The sequence below is a fragment of the Embiotoca jacksoni genome, unplaced genomic scaffold (assembly GCF_022577435.1).
Source record: "Embiotoca jacksoni isolate LCO1_2020_lvr unplaced genomic scaffold, fEmbJac1.0.p SCAF_16, whole genome shotgun sequence".
NCBI lineage: Eukaryota > Metazoa > Chordata > Actinopteri > Embiotocidae > Embiotoca > Embiotoca jacksoni.
Window position 1 is genome coordinate 7,778,295 of NW_027185296.1, and position 21,192 is coordinate 7,799,486.

At 40.4% G+C, this 21,192-nt stretch overlaps 1 protein-coding gene across 1 annotated transcript; it reads right to left on the minus strand.

Annotated features, from left to right (window-relative positions):
* Window positions 1–1,763: 1,763 nt before the first annotated feature.
* On the minus strand, window positions 1,764–18,308 carry LOC138198899 (protein-glutamine gamma-glutamyltransferase K-like). Its single transcript, XM_069150642.1, has 14 exons — window positions 18,237–18,308; window positions 13,885–14,174; window positions 13,597–13,788; window positions 9,221–9,472; window positions 7,916–8,034; window positions 7,697–7,804; window positions 5,365–5,542; window positions 5,125–5,263; window positions 4,825–5,017; window positions 4,494–4,647; window positions 4,107–4,391; window positions 2,822–2,982; window positions 2,587–2,723; window positions 1,764–2,479 (listed from the first exon to the last, which is right to left on the minus strand). The coding sequence occupies exons 2-14, from the start codon at window positions 14,171–14,173 to the stop codon at window positions 2,332–2,334; spliced, it is 2,355 nt and encodes a 784-aa protein (XP_069006743.1). The 5' UTR covers window position 14,174; window positions 18,237–18,308; the 3' UTR covers window positions 1,764–2,331.
* Window positions 18,309–21,192: the final 2,884 nt, after the last annotated feature.

Sequence of the window (21,192 nt, forward strand, 5' to 3'; positions counted from 1 at the left end):
CTTTTTGGGGCAACACGGGATCAAGTGCGTGAGTGTAAGGATGTAACAAGGTGAGTGAAATATCATCTTTAATATTTGCATTAAACTACAGCAAGCCACAATAAAGTCATCACAACTATAAACACACTTATCACAAACTTGTTCCTTTGCAGAACAAATCTTGGGTTAAGACGTTCAGGTCCCCGTGCACCAGGAGGGTGTCACCAGGTTGAGGCTGAACATTGCAACGTCCTCGCTGAAACAGTCTACTTAAGGAGATAAATGACTGTGTCTAAATTAAACTATTTTACATGTCATTTTTCCAGATGACCTGTCCCTGCTGTCAGGCTTGTGGTTCAGTGAAGCTCATCAGATGAATTGAGTCGGTCAGGAGATTAATTCAATTCAAGACCAAGGTTCATGTGGAAGACTGGGAAGCGTTGAAAGGGTTACACACCATCGGCTGAACTGTCACATTGATGCATATAATGAAATAGAACATCTCCAGTTTAATTCAGTGTTTCTCAACTGGTCCACCCTCAAAAGACAAATTTTTCCACTGTCATTAGGTTGTGACCAAGTGACAACCAACAGCGACGTCACCCATTGGTTTGTGAACAGCCGTTATGAGTTCGGATTTTGGCTGGCGCCGTCTTGCTAGTACGGAGCGGTTCGGAGCCGGAAGTGACCATATTTGAACAAGTAGGGGGAGCGAGTGTTGGATCTGACTTTATCTGATTGGAAACCCGGCGATACTACGTCCCGCCCGCTCATATTCCTAACCTGACTGCACCACAGGCCTGTCAATCAAACAGACCCCCCCCCCCCCCCCCCCCAAAAAAAAAAAAAAAAAAAAACATAATTTTGAGGCATATTTTGTAATTAATGACGGGATTATTTTCAGATGGACGGCTAGAAAACGAATAAGAAGGATTGTCTTTTGCTCGCAAAACTGAAATAACTCATGGAGAAATTGTATTGACTTAGAGTTTCTAGAGTTTCAAGAATCTAAATTGAACTGTATTTAATATGAAATAAAAATGCAGACTCTTAACTGTGTTTAAATGTTTGAATGAGAGTTTACTACTGATGTGACATTACAGCTGGCAGCAAATGACTACTGCATGAATTTTGCATCATGGGAAACACATATCCTTTAAGATAAAGGAGAAATTCTCTGGACTTCAAAATAAGTCTGCCTTTTTTTTCACAAACCACTTAAAATGGGGCCGCGATCCACTAGTTGAGAATCACTGGCTTAATTCATGTCTTTGTACTCTGTCACACTGGAACACAAGATGAACATCACATCAAGAGGCTCTTCGCTATGAGCTGTGTCACTGACGATGCTCTCAACCTGTATTTAGTTCGGGCTGGGAAGGATTTGACTTTCGAAGCTTTGCTGACTGTTCCTGTTCTATTCATGTCCTTTTGGAGCCCGGCCAACATTACTGTAATGTTAATGTTAGCTTACAGCGAGAACACGGTTGGTGCTAGATTAGATCAGCTGCAGGGAAGCACACTCTAAACTCTAAAATGCAGTGATTGGTTGATTCACTATCAATCAACTGTTTCCTGACCATATCTTTCACCTTAATCCTCTCACAATGTAACAACCAATCAAAGCAGAGCCTCCATTCCGCTGATCCAATCTAGCTTCAGCCAAAAGAGTACCAGTGTGCAAGGAAAAGAAGTCACCAATTGAGCACTGATTCCGTCGAAATCTAATATTCTGAAACAATAACACAAAAATCAATGAATCTCCAACTCTAAGTTTTGAAATAATTGGTATTTTAATAATAACAGCATTTGACAATTGAGGAGATGTTTAAATAAAACACTTCTTACTCTCAATGCATGGCAAAATAAACAAAATAAATATACTTTATGTATAAATATAAACATAATCTAAGCATTGATCCTGTCTTTACAAAAGCACAGCTCTTTCATTAAAGCTGCCACACTGTCCAACCTCCGCAACTACCGCGGGACTCGAGAATAGTCATTATAGTTGCACCTTACGAGCCTGCATATTGAAGAACCATACCACAGAATCTTTACATTAAAATGCAAAGGAATTTGATGCAAGCCAATATTGGCTTTCATATAATATTAAAAGGTTCTGTCTATCTGATGTGACATCCCATAAACACTGCAGTGATATGTTAAGATTAGCTGTCTGTGGCCATTAGTTGTTTTAACATTCTCATGCAAAATAAAGCAGCAACAGTGGGTATCACCTTTATGAATTTCAATACTGGCTCTCCATATAAATAAATGGAAAAGGATGTCATGAATAGAGAAGAGATTCAGTGCTTATACGGAGGAAATGAACATTCGGAGCCTCTGTTTTCAAACGGCTTTCTCCACCGTGATCTCGCTCACACCGTGAACCTGTGTGAGCTGCTTGCAGTCCAACGAAGCCAATAATTTCCTCGGTCCAGGAAGGGTGGGGACGAAGTGCTCAGTGACAGACACAGAGGCATGGCTGCCAATATCTCTGAGGGTAAGACAGGAAATGACAGTAGCAATCACAAAAGAGAAAGATAGACAGGGTAGTTCAAAAAACAAAAAACACAATATAAAGTGAATTTTTTTTCTCCTCACCCATAATGAATCTTTTGAGCAGGTAGAAGGCCGAGTCCTTCCACGTGGAATATGACTGCTTTCAGCACCCGTGGTAATGGGTTAGTAAATGAAATCTGTACTGACGTCTTCTGCCCGACCACGGCCTTGCCGACCGGCTACGTGACAGAAAAACAGAAAGAAGACAAAGTCAGATCGGGAACTGTATTTTAATCTTCTTCCCAGAAATATTTGCCTGTTCAGCTGCCTGGTTTACCTTTATGATAAGATCTGGAGTCCTGAGTCGGAAACTGAACTGAGTGGCCAGGACCTGCTGCGTTTCTTTGACCCTGCCTGATAGTGTCAGCATGAGTGCAGCCTGATCTATCAGTTGGTCCTTGTAGTCTTTGTACTCGAGCGCCCACTCCAAAACATTCTCTGTTGACAGGAGATGTAGGCAGAGAAGTGACGTTAAGATAAACTGTGTTAAGTACACTTACAGAAAAACCACAAGTTTACCATGTTTTCCACATGGGACACATATTATCACATGTATGACACGTTATCACAAGTTGCAACATATGATAACATGGAGAAAATATGTGGAAATGTTTTCAACATATTTTAATTTCAGACAGACAACTCACGTTTGAAATGTTTATTTTAACAGCAGAACACAGTTCGAGTTTAGCGTCTAGCCCTCCGGACTCATCGCTCCCCGTAGATGGGATTACACTGATATATTTTGGGAGTGATGAGCAAATATCTTAAACTCCCCCAGAGCCTGCAAGTGGATGCCGGGGTGGTCGCGGGGCTGAGCAAACGGGCAGCAGTGTCGTTGACAGGCAGAGAGGGGGAGATGGGGAATTTCCCAAGTTAAATAGACCATCAAATTTGGAGGGTGTGTCTGTCAGATGATTATGGAGCATGTGGCATGTCACATGATGCTGAGCAGAAAAGCTCAAGTTGACTGCCCGAACTAGCTCGCAGGCGTCGCCCCATATGTGGTAGCACGTGGAGCACGTCGAAAACATTTAATGTGCCACAAATACTGTGAATTTTTACCAACACATTTTCAACAAGTGCAGTAATGTGAGCACAAACACAAAGATTCCGCAATAATAATAAATTTGGTCAATACATACAATACCCGTGTAAAGACAGGGAATTGTCGGGGAGAGAAGACAAAGCCTGGACAACGACAAAGAGCCAGAATTGTTTGCACACTTAATTTTTGGGGGCATTTTGATCCTTTTGATGGACAATTTTGTCAATACATTTTGAATGTTTGAAAATATAAACTTGATTTGTATCACATTTTTGTTTTCTTGTTTTCTTGCAGTATGATGGGTTTCACATGTAATTCCATGGATTTCATGTTATATTTGGGTTTAGAAATATAGATCAGTTTTACATGTTATCTTAAAGGTTTTACATGTGCTTACATGTGTTTTTGCACATAGGAAACGCGGGTGTTTTTTTTTTGTAAGGGTACCCCTGTTTCCAGTCTTTATGCTATGCTAAACTAACCAGGTGCTGGCTTTAGCTTCCCTCTAACTCACCCTCGTTGGGCAGTATGTCCAGGTCCATCTTGTCCTGCCTGACCGTGGCTTTGTGGACTCCGGTGTAGTACATGATTCCCACCTGACTGTGCAGGGCGACTTTGCGTTTCTCTGAGCTGCTGTTTCGCAACACGATGCTCAGCTCTGCATCGCTTCCCATTTTAGGACCTTCACCTTCCATGATCACTTCCACAGAGACGTCCTCTGCGATGGGGGACGAGTAGGCCTCGGCTTTGGAGCCGTAGCGACATGCAGTTTCCACAGCAATGCGTTCCTTCTCTGAGCCTGAGAATGGAAACGTTCAACAATAACCATCTTTGACACGAGTGCTTGTGACCTCCAGTGAATTACGTTGTATTTGAGCGTCTGCACTTCGTTGGATGTTACCTTCAGGATGTTTGTAAATGTGTGTGATATCATTGCGTTCGTCAGAGCCAACAGCCTTGGTGCTGATGTAGTGGCCCACAACCTTTTTCTCACTGTAGATTTGACTGAAAGTCCCATCTGCATTCCTCTGCCAGTAGATTTTATCACTGTTCACCTGAAAATGCGGAGAGAGGGATCAGGAGAGGTTAGAAAAGATAGCCCTGAAGAGATGGTAAATTGTCATGCATATTTGGATAGGTACCATAACTCATTGTTAAACAAACCACATTTTCTTCTTTTTCAAGTCTTTTAACGTCATAAAAGTACAATACAACATTTGTATTCTTCTAACCTCAGCAAACACGAATGGAGCGTCGTGTTTGAGGTAGACCTGACCACTGCGTACAGAAGCGAGAGAAGCGGGGCCACAGCGGAAGGTGCCCTGGCTGGTCTCCTGAGGTGTGGAGTCGACAACCTGCCAGCCTCCGTTGCCTGGAGGCAAGTCTGGACGAGCCATCCAGCAGTCGTTCCACACATGGAAGTTCCTTCAGGAAAACACTTGAGATTTAATAAACTGGACAGTGATGTCAGACATGATGAGTGCAACGGTGTTGTGTGAAGCCACACGAAAAAAGCTGGCGACTTCGCATACCAGATAGAGTCTCTATTGAGGTTCTCTATAGGATCTAGGTTCTCGTCAAGGTAGACATCGGTTGTCAAGGAGACGTCTGTATCATGAGCTGAGCTGAAGTTGGTCACAGTTCGACTTGGAATACCTAAACACCGTAAAACTGAGAGGAAGATGGAGTGAGAAGACAACCGTGATCACTATATGTGAAGAATTTACACGTCACACACGTACAGATCACATGTCAAAATAAACCAAACTAACCTGTAGTGACGATGCCAGCAAAGACCCAGCACTGGCCGTACTTAACAGGGGTGCCACTGTTTTTATGGTACTCCTTCAGGATTTCCACACTTCCACTCCACACTGTCGGAGAATTTCCACTTGAATAGTCTCCTGACCAGTTTCCCTCGAGGACACCGCGGTCATCAAGAGAGTTGATCTGGATAAATTAAGAGAGTGTTTGACTTTGAAGCTACAAAATCAGTTACCAAAAAAAGAGAAACCCTTCCTGTCCCAGAACCTCCCTTTTCATTCATGTACGATTTCAACTTTGCTTACAGTCCTAACAGACGTTAACAAGCAATATTTTGTTCCCTGACTGCACCATTAACAGTCCAATGTGGTTAGAAAAAGCAAACAGCTAAAAGTAATAATAATAATAATAATAAACTTTATTTGTATAGCACTTTTTTGAACTTCAGTTACAAAGTGCTTCACGTAAAATAAGCCATTAAAACAAAACAACAAGTGAAAGTCTTAACAACACAATGATGGTATAAAACAATCAAAAACACATTAAAACAAATTATAACAGGATATAAAAGAAATAAGAATTGATCACTAAAATCAGCAAAGGCTGTCCAATAAAAGTATGTTTTAAGAAGACCTTATTTCCTCAGGCAGCTCATTCCATAATTTGGGGGCTCTGTCACCTTTAGTTTTAAGACGTGTCTCTGGAATAGATAAAGGTTTTTTGTCTGAGGATCTCTACGAGCAGGCTTATATGGAACAATCATGTCAGCTAAATAGGAGGGAGAGAGGCCATGAAGTGTTGTAAAAGTCAACATTAAAATCTTCAAATGAATTCTAAAACATACTGGGAGCTGGTGCAAGGAGGATAAAATAGGTGTGATGTGGTGCCTCTTCCTGGTTTTAGTTCAAAGTCTGGCAGCTGAGTTCTGTAGAATTTGAAGTCGACTGATGGATTTTAGATTGAGGCAAGTGAAGAGGCTGTTGCAGTAGTCAAGGCGTGAGGAGATGAAGGCATGTATAATGGTCTCAGCATCATGAAGTGTTAAGATAGGACGGATTTTTTTAGATATTTCGAAGGTGATAGAAACAGGACTGCACAAGCTTTGTGGTATGGTGTTCCAAACTAATAATATTTGTTCTATTGGAGTATGAAACAATGGTTGTACTGTACATATAATGACCTTTGGTTTACAAGACAAGAAGTCTACAAACACACTGGACTGTTTGTGAGACTGTGTTGGATTCAGACAAAATCAGTGGCAGCTATTTTTTTTTATTTAGCAGGAAACACATCGCTTTCACATTAACAAATAAATCCACCATGAATTTGCATTTTTATGGATTTGATTGGTCAGAGCAGCGCCTTATTAGATGACGTCTTGTTGCACTGGCAACTGAAGAAGAACCTGTTCAGCCTTCTGTTTTCATGAAATGGTTCTTTGAGATAAATGCTAACATCAGTATACTGAAATACTCGCAATGACAATGCTATGATGTAAAGTAAGGAAATATATACAATGGGGAGTTAATTTATGTTCCCAAGGTCCTATGTTCCCCAGTTCAACCTCAACCCTTTCCTATAATAGCCCATGTCATATCGAGTGAATACAGAGCTAGAGAACATAGAAATGACTCCATACCCAATTCATACATTTTATGTATTGTGATAATCATTCTAACTATTTTCTAATTTGCACTACACGAAAGAATCAGTAACGATGTCATAAATTAGAGCATCGGACAAATATAAATTTTGACCTGATGATGGCACTATAGAAAATGTCAGAGGCTCCACAGTGTTGTCGCAATTCTTTTAGAGGTGACCATGAATGACTGAACCAAATGTCATAGCAGTCTTTACAATACTTTTCAAGGCATTTCCCTTAAGTTCTGAAATGTCGACCTTATGCTAGCACTAGAGGGAAAGTCAGGGGTCACCAAAGTTTCACGAGAACCGTGAATGTCTGTTCAAACCTTCTGACATATTTCACAGGATTGCTGTAAACTTTCACAAGCTGGTGGCACGAGAGGTAAAGGACAACAAAGTCAGTATCAGTCATCCTCTGGGGACCATGAATGTCCTTACAGGCTATCATGACAACCCATCCAGTAGTTGTTGAGCTATTTCAGCCTCTTTGAACCCTTTTGACTCACACTGTTATCATGGTTAGAAATGGCAGTAAGATTAAATCACTGCATGGACTTCTGGATCTAAATGGACCATTATGCACTAATGCTCAAAAAGTATTCAGAGGAAATTGATTCGGTGTAAGTTATTGAGCACGGTTCTGCAACATCATGAGGAGAAATATTTAGGAAGGTCGATCAAGTGCAGTCTCACCATGGCTGAGATGACTCGCACCACATTAACCGGGTCTCCCCAACCAGATGGAGGAATCCCACTCTTGTCCAGGACAAAGAGACACGCAGCAAGAATCCCATCATCAAACTGAGAGCAGAAGAGAAAAAAGACATGAGGTGTGTGTTGGAGAGCACGTCAGTTCCTGCTGCTCAGCTTGTTTCCCAAACACTGACAGTGAAAAATCACGCAGCCACTCACCTGTCCGTAGTTCCATGTCCTCACTCCAATTTGATTCTCAGTGCCGTAGTAGATCCGTCCAACATCGTTCAGGACGTACTCCTGCCTCTCCTCTTCAGAATCCATGAACACAGGATCATCTGACAGAGAGCGAGTAAGAACAGTTTTGAAAGTGGAAATAATCAATCCCATCTACAAAGCAAGGCCTTGAGCAAAATGACGTAAGCTGCCTTTTTTTTCTTCCTTTACTACAATTTTATGGATGTTTTTGTCAGTTTAAAGTATGCCTGTTGAATATGCATTGTTTTTACTCTTAACTGTTAAGAACTGTCAATTTTGTGCAGCTAAAAAGTATTTACTGAGGGCAATAGTGTTGTTAAGCGTCCATATTGGAATACATTGGTCTATGTCTTATCTATGAAGAATGATGGTTTCCTCTCTCTCTCCTTGCTGATGTTCATGTGCTGCTCTTATTATCTCCACTACTGTAATGCAAGTCGTCAGAAGTAGTTGGAGACTCACTGTCTGCTGTCTCTGGTGTCCAGTTTGACTCCTGTGTTGCAGCTCAGGGGGACAAGCTGGATTTGATTGCATCTGTATGTTTCACTCATTGGACAAATAAATTCTGATTCTATTGTGTTTTCACAAAGCAGGCTGCTCTGTCCACCAGAGACAGAGTACCAGTGGGACATCATGTATAAAGTCACCGAGAGGTTGGATGTCAGACGGACCACTTAGTGGGGAAAAGAACTGCAGCCACAGGACTGTCATACTGAACACTGAACACCTTCCAGTGAGGGGGCGGAGCTTCAGCTCCTTCAGGACACGCCCCCCCAGTCTCAGCAGAGAAGACTGATGATTTTTTCACGATTTCAAAGCCTAATTTAACAAACTTGGTGGTGTTTTTTTTTCATTCAAATTTGGATGGGTAGTTAACAACCCATACTTCTGTGGTGTGATGAACTTAAAACTCATTTTCATTTCTACTTTACAACATCTTTAAGCAGATTAATAACTAATGTTTTAATTATTCTGTAACTTTATTTTAGATTTAGAAGGTTAATTTTCTGTAAAATATATCACATTTTAATGACATGTAATTTCACATAACATCTACATTTATTTTTGGGCCGCAACCCTGCATCCAAATTCATCTTTGGCCCTTCATCATGTTATTTTGACCAACCCTTACAGTACATACCAGAGATATAAACTTTATACCGCAGCAGGGTTATACGGAAATGTTCTATTGCCCACAAGAAGATGCCTGTCTGTGCCCAGAGATAAAGATAAAGCAGTCCTAATGTAACTTATTTTAATGTTTACCTTCACACCAGGGGTTGAACAACATGTGGATGTCGTTAGCAGGGTTATGTGTGGAAACGGCCGGGCCATTTGCACAGTTTGTTTCAACGGTGAGTTGATATCGGCCGATGACCGCCGTGGGTGGAGAGTTCACAGACAGCTTTATTCTTTTGTCATCCTGTTTCACAACAGCAGCCTCCCACCGCTCGTCCTCCAAATCCTCCACCAAGGGGACGATTACATGGGTGCCTTTTGACACGGCTGGCAGTGCCCCTAAGAGAGTGGGAGGAGACACGCACACGAAAGGAAAAACAAGCATGTGAAAAGTATTACAGCTTGTTCTTCATGACGTGTCCAAACACAAGCAGAACTTGACACTGTATTTTCTCACCTCTTCTATTAAAGCCACACCTGCATTCCTAACATGTTGTGTATGTTTAAATGAACCGGAACCAAACAAAGATTACAAAATGTGCTGTCCTGACAAGATGCACACACACAAACACACACACACACACACACACACACACACACACACACACACACACACACACACACACACACACACACGTACACGTACACGCACCTTGTCTGATAGCAATGCAGCTCTCTTATAAAAGTCTTTGCTTCGGCAGCAGCTTTCTGTTCAGCTGCACTTTTACTGCTCTCTCTGTCATGACCAATACTGATATGTAAGGTGACTTCAGTGTTTCTGCAGCCAGCGTAATAGAAGAGGTGCTTCAATCTTTAATTAAAACAAATAAAATGTTTTCTATAATAAATCAAATTACGATTTTCAGCAGCACATAGAGCAGTTGAGAATTGGTTAATTTGTCACTGTATTAAAGAGTTTTTGCTCTGAAGTGATTGTGGAAAACTACAGCCCTCCACAGCTTTTTCGCTCTGTCCTCAGTGGGTGTGACCTTGTCTTTGTGTGCTGTGCTTTCAAAAGCCTTAACAGAACAAATTTGCAATGCTGCAGGTTCACCATTAGATGTTCATTTTGATGTGATTCAGTCCTGGACAGATGGGCCAATGAGTGGGTGTGACAAAAGGAATTGCAACCTGCTTGCAAAGAAATGAAAGAAACAATCATTGTAAAGAGAAACACTGTGACCCTGTGAAACACAGCCACCAAGAAGCACAAAAACAGCAAGGAGACACCGGGGCAGCCAAACGGGCTCGGACTGATGGAGATGCAGCTGCTGCGCACCACTAGAGGGGTGAAGATGGGCTTTCTGGCAGTAAATTCATTAACATGGACAACAAAGACTGCACCAAAGCAAGCCTACAGATATTAATACACCATGAGGCCGTCTCTAGTGCGCCTGGTTGGCCAGACTTTCCCTTCAACACTAATGGATAAATATCCTGTAGATATTCACGGACCCCAGACGACGATACATACCGTTTTTGGGGACGATTGCATCAGAATCGGGCTAAACTTCACACTAAACTTTAACTTTAATGGTAAATATGCTATGCTGGTTCGATATCACCCTCATGACTGACCAGTAAATATACAGATAGAGCTGCTCCCACCCAATAATTGATCCATCACACTTCCACGTTGTAAAACCACAACTTGACAATGTTACACTTTATACTTTGCACAGATGAAACAAACAAGTTATCAAATGTTAATTACTGAGCTTCAGAGGTGCTTGTGGCAATGTTTTTCCACCTACATGGACAGAACCACTGTCTTCCTCTGTTTTCCAGGCTTCAAGCTACGCGCCTGCTGGCTGTCCTTGGTAGCCAACTCTCAGCGATTCTCAGAAACCCTAAGAGCTTTCCTCACACACAGCCCTGAAGCCCAAATTGGAACTTTACATACAGCATATCTCATAATCTAAGAGGCACACTGTCATGAGATTTGGTGAATATACGTTGATGCTCCCAGTGGGGATAAACACTTTGCTTTTTACTAATACCAGGACCTTTTTATCCCCTGCACCCTCAAGTAAGAGGTAATACTTTCAGCCCTGCAACAGGTAAGACTCTAATAATAGCCACATTGTTAGTGTGGAGTTCACTCTGTCAGTTCTTAGGAAAATTACAGCTTCTCCGAGCCATGAGCGTGGCTTCAGACTGCAAACCTCAAATTTAGAGCTCAGCTGTCACTGACTTTCACCTGAATGTTAATAACAATTATCTAAAAGTGTGCGTTGTTTGAGCTTTGATTTACTCTCATGCCACACAGAATAGTGTTTGGACTGAGTGCAGGTTACTGTAGGTGTGCTATGGACTCAGATATGAGCAGACAAATCACACATTCCTGTTAAACAATTGGTTTTGAAATACAGTGTCCACCACTTGAAGAGCGGTGGCATGATTGTCAGAAGGTTAAATACTGGCAACATCTGCAGCTGCTATTATTCTCCTGCTTAATTCTGGTGTGACAGATGGCTTTTTTTAATTGCTTAATAATGATTCATGATCAGTGATTGTTGTTTTGTTATCACACCCAAATGTAAACTGGCTGGAAAAAAAATAAAATAATAATTACTCTGAAGAAAACAATATAGAATAAAATTAAAAAATGTTTTTGACACCATACACATTTCCCCAATATTAAACACTGAACATGGGATAACATTTTCAGTCCTATTATAGCTGCACAGCCTCTCTGTAAATAAGACATTTTAATTATTGTCTTCAAGCCTCACTTGATATCATACACAGCTGTAATTGCAGGATCTATGTTGGTCTGCGTCCTCCCTGTCTTACAGCACTCGATACACTGAGGCAGAAAGCAGCGACAGACATGCTCCGGTCAGGTGAGGCTCAAACAGTTGGTGGTGGCAGTAAGATGGTGAATTATCAGTACGAGGGATTTTTAGTTCGAGCCGGACTGAAGACTGTAAAACACTCTCCCAGAAGCATAGCAACCAGAATTGTTACCATAGAAATAGTAACCAATAATCCCTCTCCCTCTCTGTGTGTCTCTCACGCCCTCCCTATATATCTATTAATTTATCCATCTCACACACAAATGCAACCAATTCTGTGTCCTCTTCATACACGAGCAGCCACAGTAAAGACACGAGCACAAATGAAAAAGCTCCAGCTCGTACCGCTTGTTTCCTCCCACAGCTCTGAACCCTCCTCAGTGCACCTGAACTGACTGTTAACAGACTATTGAATAGGTGGTTATCATCTCACATCGGTCCCAAATACATGGACTCGTAGTGAATCGAGTAATACTAAACCTACTGGGCAAACTGCACCTACTGATAGACCAGAAGATTACATTAATGGCTGTAGTTGTTATCACAGGAGCAAAAGAGGAAGTCTTGTGACATAGTGTAAGAAGTGACAAAAGTCACAAAGGATGGTGAGTTGTTCATGGTTGGACAGATCAAAGACGTTTAGCCCGGTTCCACCTGACTGTTGCTCACAGGTTGTCTTCACTGTGGTTGTAATCTGGGAATGCTGCTCAGCCACTCAGAGGAGCGGACCAATCAGTGACCACCGGGGGTGAGCTAAACGTAGTTCCAACGAAGGTGGAGGCGGTGGGTTTTCGGCCATAGACTGTGTAAGAAGGTTTATATAACGCAGGTTATATGACGGTCATTACCGATTGGTTAAAGGCTGCTCCAACATTTTCTAAATTCACCCGCATTCAAAGCATGTTAGGATGCAACAGCTAGAAGCAACGCTAAATGGTTGTTAATGCAGTGAATTTAGGTCTATGAAGACTTTCCTGTTTGTGTCCTGAGTGAAGACAATTGTAAACGTTGAAAGGTGTGTACGTGAGTCAACTTACCTAATGTTTCTATTACGTAACGTTGGTCACATTACAAATTGGTTAATGTAAGTAACGAACATATTGTATCCCAAACCGTAATCTTCCTAAACCCAACTACTTTTGTTGCCTAAATGTAATGCATCACTGATCACGTCACGATGTGAACCACGTGCTTATTATTGTTACTATGACGACAAAGGTCCAGTACACTTGTTGCTGAAAGGCTGGCACACCTGTTGCTGTCACTGTCCGATGGGCATAAGTCACTGATGATGGCCTACTGTACCGACGTTTAGTTGGCCCCACATATTTGGGACAGATATGTGATAATACTATTCACTGGTCTGATAACTGCTCTCTTTGATGTGGTTGCCCAGAGAGAGGGAACTCTTAATTGTCATGTACAGCTCTGCACAGCGGAGGCCGGTGTACTGGCCAAGTTGGATTGTGTCCATCCATTTTCACGCTTGGCCTCTTGTGATTTCTGGCCAGTCATGTAAGAAATTCAATGAATTAGTATTCATAAGCCTTGCTGTTGCCTGTGGAGTCTTAGTCTGTATTGTTGTTCAGCTTAAGTGATAACATAACACTTTTAAATTTACAGATTGTAGAGGTGAATGTCGGTGTTCAACTGCCTCTGACTAACCTGTTTTAAGATCGAGATGAAGCTTATCGCTCTTTGGGTTAAAAGGTCTGGACAGGGTTATCCACATCTGGAAAGTCTGTCCTCTGCGGATAATGAAGTTATCACTTTGGTAGAGATCTGTGTGATGCTCCATGCGGTTCTCCCCTGATTTTCTTTTCATCAGGTCTATTGATCCAACTTTCAGAAGCAGTTCTGTGAAAACAAAGATATGAGAGATTTAAGTCTGATATATGGCTGACATTTTCTTTTTTAGACAATATATAACACATTTCTGAGTTCTCCAATCACCCTCGAGCTCGCCGTCATCAGTCACAGGGTTCTCGTCATTCGTCCCTTCATCCTTATCGAGCTCATCAATCCCTGTGACCACAGTGTCCGTGATGTCGTCTTCATTTGGTTTGGGACAGCAACACGGACAGACCTTCTGCAGCCACCGCCAACATGCATTTTTCTCCTCAACATCATTTTCCTCTGCTTCTTCCTTTTCTTCTACTGTGTCCTCCTCAAACCCAAGAGTGACAGACGGAAACCGACCCACTGCAGATCTGTTTCTTATTGACCGCGTCTCCACAGGCATCCTGAGAAAAAACAAACACGGTGAGGAAATCCAAGGCTTTGTCATTGATCAGGCACTAGTTCACTGCAGACACACACGTTTTTAATACTCTCTGAGACATCTATTAAAAAGCAGTCCAGCCCTCAAACCAAATACTGCTATGTGTATTTCCCTTTGGAGTTCAACACATATCAGAGGTCTCCAAAACTGTCACATCAGATTAAACAACTCCAGTCAGCTACGCTAAGGTAATCCGTTGTCCAATTAATTCATAAGAAGAAGAAAAAGGAACTGTCCAAGAATTGAAGAAAAACATATATAAATTATGGAACGAGGGAAAGTCATCCATCATATTTCTCTGTCGTCTTCTTTCCACTTGTCTCTCCTTTGCTCACCACCCTCTGATTTGACCTACACTTTAGACACTTTACATTTCTCGGCAGCAGTGGCTGTTACATCTTCACCAAACAGGTTTGGATGAAGCAATAACAAGACTGACAATGAGTTCACTCCTTATTCATGTGCCAATGAAGTTGAAACTGTGAGTGCACTAAATTCCAGGCAGTAGGAGGGGAGGAAACACCTCCTCCCAGCTCAGGATTGTGCGACATATTGCTGCTGACATACGAGGCTAAAAACAGATGAACAAAACAACGTGCACAAACAAATGCAACTCAATCAATATGCTAACTACCATTGTGGAGGGCAACTTCATACAGATTTGTCTCTGCCAGGAAAATGTACTGTACAAAGTAACAACGCTGATGCTGTTTTAATTTTAAAGCAATCAAAACTGGGCTATTACTATACAGTATATTTTAAACTACATTTAGTAAAGCAAATGAATGAAAGGCTAAATGTGTTTTCTTTTACAGCTACTGCAAACCTTTTAAAGTTTATTCAACATCATATGAGTTTTGTAGATGTAAAACTAGCTGATTTAAAGGAATTCTAAACAATTTAAGTGCACAGATCAATTTATGAATATGAGATTAAATCCTGAAGGCTGTTTTTACGATCATCTGCTAGAGGGGGAAAGTTTCCCGGAGCTCAGCGAAAATCCGATTTTAAGAGGCGAGCCCACAAGCATGGTTTGTGACATCATAGATAGTTTGGAAACTGATCCTGGTCCAGTAATCCACTTATACAAGTTTGATGTGGAAATTTGAAACCTCCTGTGCACACACACACTGTGAACTTTACAGTGAAGTACAAGATATTTTGTGTCCAGCAGTTAAACTTTATATAAATAAATTAAATTAAATAAATTTGCATGTTTATATACCCTGGATGTTTGAATGTGAGAAAAGCAGTAGATGCCATTTTAAGGTAGATGCCATTTAAGGACTTTCTGATTATAATTGAATTGAATTTTTTATTTTTATGTCTATTTAAAAACATACACCAATTAATATTCAAAATAGTGTATTTGATCTACAACTGGGTTGTTAAAATTGTTACAGACTTGATCTCTTTTTATATTTTCTATGTTTAAAGAGTTTACTTTTCACTCTGAACAACTTACAACTGTAGCTGTACAAAGACACATGATTTTTTTGTAAAAAAAAACAAAACAAAACTAAAGGCTCACAGGATTATAGACATAATTCAGTACTAATCATCATGGTTTGCACTGTTTTCACAACCGTGTAAAGAAACTGATTAAATACATTAAGGAGACACCAAATGTGGCAGCACTGTGGTGCAGCAGTTAACACTGTCACCTCACAGCAAGGAGGCTCTGGGTTCAATCATTGGCCAGGGGGCCTTTCTGTGGGGAGTTTGCATGTTCTCTCTGTGCCTCCGTGGGTTCTTTCCGGGTACCCTGGCTTCCTCCCACCATCCTAAAGACATGCATGTCTAGTTAATTGGTGGTTCTGAAAATTGCCCTTAGGTGTGAATGAGAGCATAAATTGTTTCTGTCTGTTTCTATGTGTTGGCTCTGTGACAGACTGGCCTGTACCCCGGCTCTGCCCAAAAAGCCAGCTGTAATAGGCTCCAGCCCCCTGACCCTGTTCAGGATAAAGCAGGTAGATAATGGATGGACACAACATGTGTTGAGCCATTTCATTCATTTACCTCATTATTTCTAGTCGAATGAGCTCAAGTTATAACCCATATTTCTAAGTTCTAAATTGTTTTTAAAATAAATAACTTGATAAATAAGTTGACTCAACTTATAACTAACAAAAGTTGAATATTCACAAGTAAATGAAGTTAACAAAAAAAGACTAATTAATGCCACTTAATCCCTGTATGATGTTTTCCAGTTTTTAGTGAGGCTGTCCTTAGGTACATTACTATCATATATGCTGTGAACATGCTGGCTTTTAACAAATTTACTGTTTACCATTTTCACCATGTTGCTAATTAACACAAAAAGAAAATTAGAGCTGGGACTGATGAGAATGTTATGACTTTTTTGGATACCTGTTCATAGATCTTAAGAAATAAAAAAATCTTGATAACCACACCAGATGAAAGGTTATGACAATTTATCTCTAGAGACCTGCAGAGCCCCGTGTGTCATACAGAAAACCAAAACTTTATATTAAAATGGCTGGAATTACTTATTTGAGTTTAAGATGTAATATAATTTATATTGTCCTGAAATCCCTTTGGCGTCGTGTATTCTCCACATCATGAATTTTGAAGAAAACGACAAAGGAGTCTTTTATAAAGTTCCCTAAAAGTTTAAAACTGAGCTTTTATGTGTTTGATGATGAACTCAGAGTCATCAAACTTTTTTTTTTTATAGTGAACCCGACCATTAAAGATAACAACACAACACAACAATGTTTGTGATTTTTTTTTTTTTTTTGTGCCAATTCATGCATCAGTTACTGAGACTTCAGTCTGGGCTGAAGAGGTCGATCGACTGACTAACATTAGTACCAACAGAGCCATGTCAGTATTCTGTCTAAAAATTGTTGGGATAAATGTGGCTTGGCTTTAAAATGTGTTTTTCTTTATAACTCGGTTAAGTCTATAGGGTGTGCCCTCAGATCTGTCACACAACATCTGCCTCAGTGTCAGAAATATGAGGGCTGAGGAGAAAGACAGCATGGAGCCAAGCTGTGTCCTCGTGGCTGAGATTAGTCTGCTTGCTGGGTGTCTCAGACTCAGAAAACAATTCATCTCTGCTGCTACATCCAATAATATGTTAAATAAAACCTAAACTGTTTCCACTGCACTGTAAACCAACACAGTGCCATGAGGAGAAAGAGTCGTCATGCACAGCAGCCAGAGGGTGAGAATGTGTGACGCATTGTGGATGATAAGTAAGCCGACAGCTCAACCTGCTATGAGATGAGATTGTCATCACTTCTTCATCTGCTGTGTTGCGTGTTCATACGGGTCTAGAAAATGGGGTCGGATATCGGGGTCGAAGTTCACGCTAATGACTTTTGCTGCAGATGTAACATGCCCAAATGCAATTGATCACAACTGGGTATTTTCCTCCAGGAGGGTGGTGATCTAGTAAGCATCCATCAGCAGCACTCATGACCTGTTTGCCTGGGGGAGGTTTATTTTTTTATTTTGAGCTACAAAGAGACTTCTGAGACATCTGAGAATTGAAATATTCTCAGGGCTCACTTAAATTTAGTTTATGGATTTCTTACACGTGGATACACGTGTAACAACTATTAAGATGTGGCTGCTGTATACATGTACACACATACATACTGTATATATATATACATATATATATATATATATATATATACACACAGAAAAAAATACAGTGTATCCTTTACACCTGTCTTAAAAGGTGTCTCATGCACTTGTGAATAAAGAATGTAAATCCATTCAGAAGATTGACAGTTTAACAGAGTTAAATCAGTAGACTTTGATATTGTTACCTGAATAATCTTCACATGCTCTTAAAGACAGCAGTGCATAGCTTTGTTAGTGACTGGCTCCTGTTCCTTCCCATGAAGTAACGTTTTTGCACATTTAATTCACTATTTGTGAGGGAAAAAAAGCCTAAATGTAAAATAATCTGAGCTCAGTGCACTAAATATTGTTATAAAGTTTAAATCAAAGGTCTAACGATGTGGTAAAGCAGCTGATTCATACTCACTCAGTTCAGAGGAAGAATAAATGTGACGATGCAGACTGGACGGAGAAATCTTCTGTTCGCTGAGACTTTCTTGTCTTTCACAGACAGGCTACAACTTCAGCTGCTTTAAATACTTAGCTGAGACCGTGAGGACACGCCTTCCCCCTGTGGAGACAGCAGCCGAAACAACAACTGAAATCATTCAGGAATGGCGCAACTAACTTCAGTATTGTAGAAAATCTGGTTTGACAATAGAAAAAGTGTGCAAGCTTCTTGCCATCCTCTCTATAGATCATCTTAATATCGCAAAACCCAAGTTTACTTTTAATTCGAATGAAGCAGCAGATGTGTCTCATCTCTGATCAATGACACACTATTACCTCTAATCATGAAAAAGGTTATCAAAGCTCTTAATTTAGGACAGTTTTGATAATTTAACTATAGCTTCTGTAATGAGTCGGGCAAAAATACTGAAGCAATGCCAACTATTCTACAATTTCAGCCCCTTATGTGGGATTTGTTGCTTTTCTTTATACTGTATATGTACATGATGTTTTAGGTTGTTGGTTGAACAAAACAAAAAATGTAAAGAAGTTGTCTTTGGCTCTGTAAAGTTCTGATGGGCATTTTGTTTCATTCTTTTTAATTCATTTTTGACAATTTGTTGATGTTTTCAAAATAAAATGCAAAAACAATCCACAGAGTCCCAATATAAATAATCCTCAGCTGCAATGTATTATATACATGTTAATGTCAGTACAATATTGGAGTCCACCCGTATAGCCTGTTGTATCCCATTATTAATTAATTAAACAGACTTGAAAGAAAGACAACAAAAAAAAAACATAGAATGAGAGTAATAAAAAAAAGTCTGCAGGTAAATATAGAATTCAACCAAAAGGCCTTTTTCACTGTCACACACATATTGACTCATCATTGCAGGAGGAGCAGCTTCAACGGGTCTGTCCTCAGGGATGTCAGTCTTCAATACTGAAGCAGCAGAACTTCTGTTCCTCATGCATCCTCATTAATGTCACTGTTCCCACCTTTCTTTCATGTGAAAAAGGCCCATCCAGTTTGTGCTGACAGGTGAATCACCCTCCGTGCGGGTTCATTGGAATTTCCGAATTTGCCGTGAGGGAGTGGACATCCACTCACTTTTGTCTGACAGACATACGGGACTGAGACGCCTGAACAGTCTACATTGACAGGTTAAGTAGGTTTCCACAGCAGGTTGAGGAGGTCGTTTGAGAGGTTCGACTCTGAGCAAACTGACCAGGTCCCAGCAGGAGTATTACACACATATTTATCTGAAAACACTGGAACCAAACAAAAAAATCAACAAACACATAAATGCCATCATAAATCTGTCATCAGAAAGACCTGTGTACACATCTATAAAATGTCATTGAGACTATTTCACTATATATGATTTTATTACTATCATGGTGTTTTTGGTCAGGCTTTTTGACAGACAGGTTCCCAGAGGATGAACCCCGGATCTTTCCTCTAGTGAGGTTTGCTTTTGTGTTTGTTTGTTTATTTATGTATTTGTAGAACATCTTGACAGCTATTGAAAGTATTTCTATGAAATTTGGTGCAGATCTTCATGGTGCACAGAGGATGAATCCTTCCGTGACCTCCTGACCGTTTCTCTAGATAGCGCCACCAGCTGGCCGACGTTTGTTGAGAAATGTTTTAGCAAGTATTTGATGGATTGTCATTTCATTTCGTTTTGTTTGACATGTACGTGTCCCCTGAAGGTGCCAGTGCCACCATCAGGTCATTTCAGATTTCAGTTTGTCCCATTCTTTGGTAATTGAACAAATATCAATCATTTTAAAAAACTGGTTTGAGCCTTTGTCAATTAACATCTTTTAAACAAGGGACTCTGTTAGGATGTATTGGGGATGTAATATGTTGTCTTAAGTATAGTCCTTAATGGTGCAATATGATCGTGCAGTATGAGGAATACCTAAGCTGTTGAGTTTTTTCTTAGATCATGCAATATGGAGTACTGTATATACATACTGCCTTTGAAATACTGGCTTTGAAATACTGCTATTTAAGGTAGTATACACCTCTAGATTTTAAGCTATGAAATGTAGTCATTTGTGAAATATGACTTAAGTGTAGGAATTGTTTGTCTATTTTCATGTGAAGTGCAGTTTGGACTGGATATTAAGTCATGTGGACTTAATATTTAGTCTTTTTTTTTTAAATACATACATTTCTCTCGCTATGGCACACAAATGTAGGTTTTTTTTTTTTTATAAATACTGTTAAGTCCAAAATGCGGAATTGTAACTCATGCAGCAAAATTAGTTCAACAAAAATTTCCCCACTGGGACAATAAAGTATATCATATCATATCATATCATATCATATCATATATCATATCATAATACCTGCAACACTTTCTCATCAGGCACAGCTGTACAGCAAATGTTAGCATTTAGTTAAGTTCTGCTTTGCCTGAGGCCACATTCACATCATATGGGATGGATGGTAGAGATGGAAAGAGTCCCATGTTGACGAATTGCAAGAGTTCATGTCATTAGGATGGTCGTGTCATTTCAGACGTGGTAGTTGGATTATTAGTGCAAAAAACACGTGTTTCCCAGTCGTAATTACAACGTCTGAGTTGACTTCAATGCTACTTAAAAGTTGGAAACGTGATTGATATTCTGACATGACTTGAGCACAGCATTAGTATAAACCCACAGACCTGCTAGCATGACCTTTAGTTCTGTTTCTCTGTGGGTGGTGAATCTCGGTTTCCTAATGTAGAAGAAACTGATGTTGTATTTCTTCACGTGTCTTTGTTGCGACTCTCCCAAAACGGCCCAAAGCTGTCCCAGTTGAAAATGCAGTGACATCACAGTTACGCAAACTCAATGTGTCATTAAATCAAATCTGTCATTTATAAGGTAAACAAAACAAACAATGACAGTGGCGCAACCAGAGGCTGAACCTG

Excerpts from the sequence above, each read along its gene's own strand:
- LOC138198899 (XM_069150642.1), bottom strand. The coding sequence starts at position 14,173 with ATGCCTGTGGAGACGCGGTCAATAAGAAACAGATCTGCAGTGGGTCGG. Across the intron at positions 4,648-4,824 it reads CTCCATTCGTGTTTGCTGAG|GTGAACAGTGATAAAATCTA; the intron begins GTTAGAAGAATA and ends CCGCATTTTCAG. Across the intron at positions 2,724-2,821 it reads CTCCAGATCTTATCATAAAG|CCGGTCGGCAAGGCCGTGGT; the intron begins GTAAACCAGGCA and ends TCTGTCACGTAG.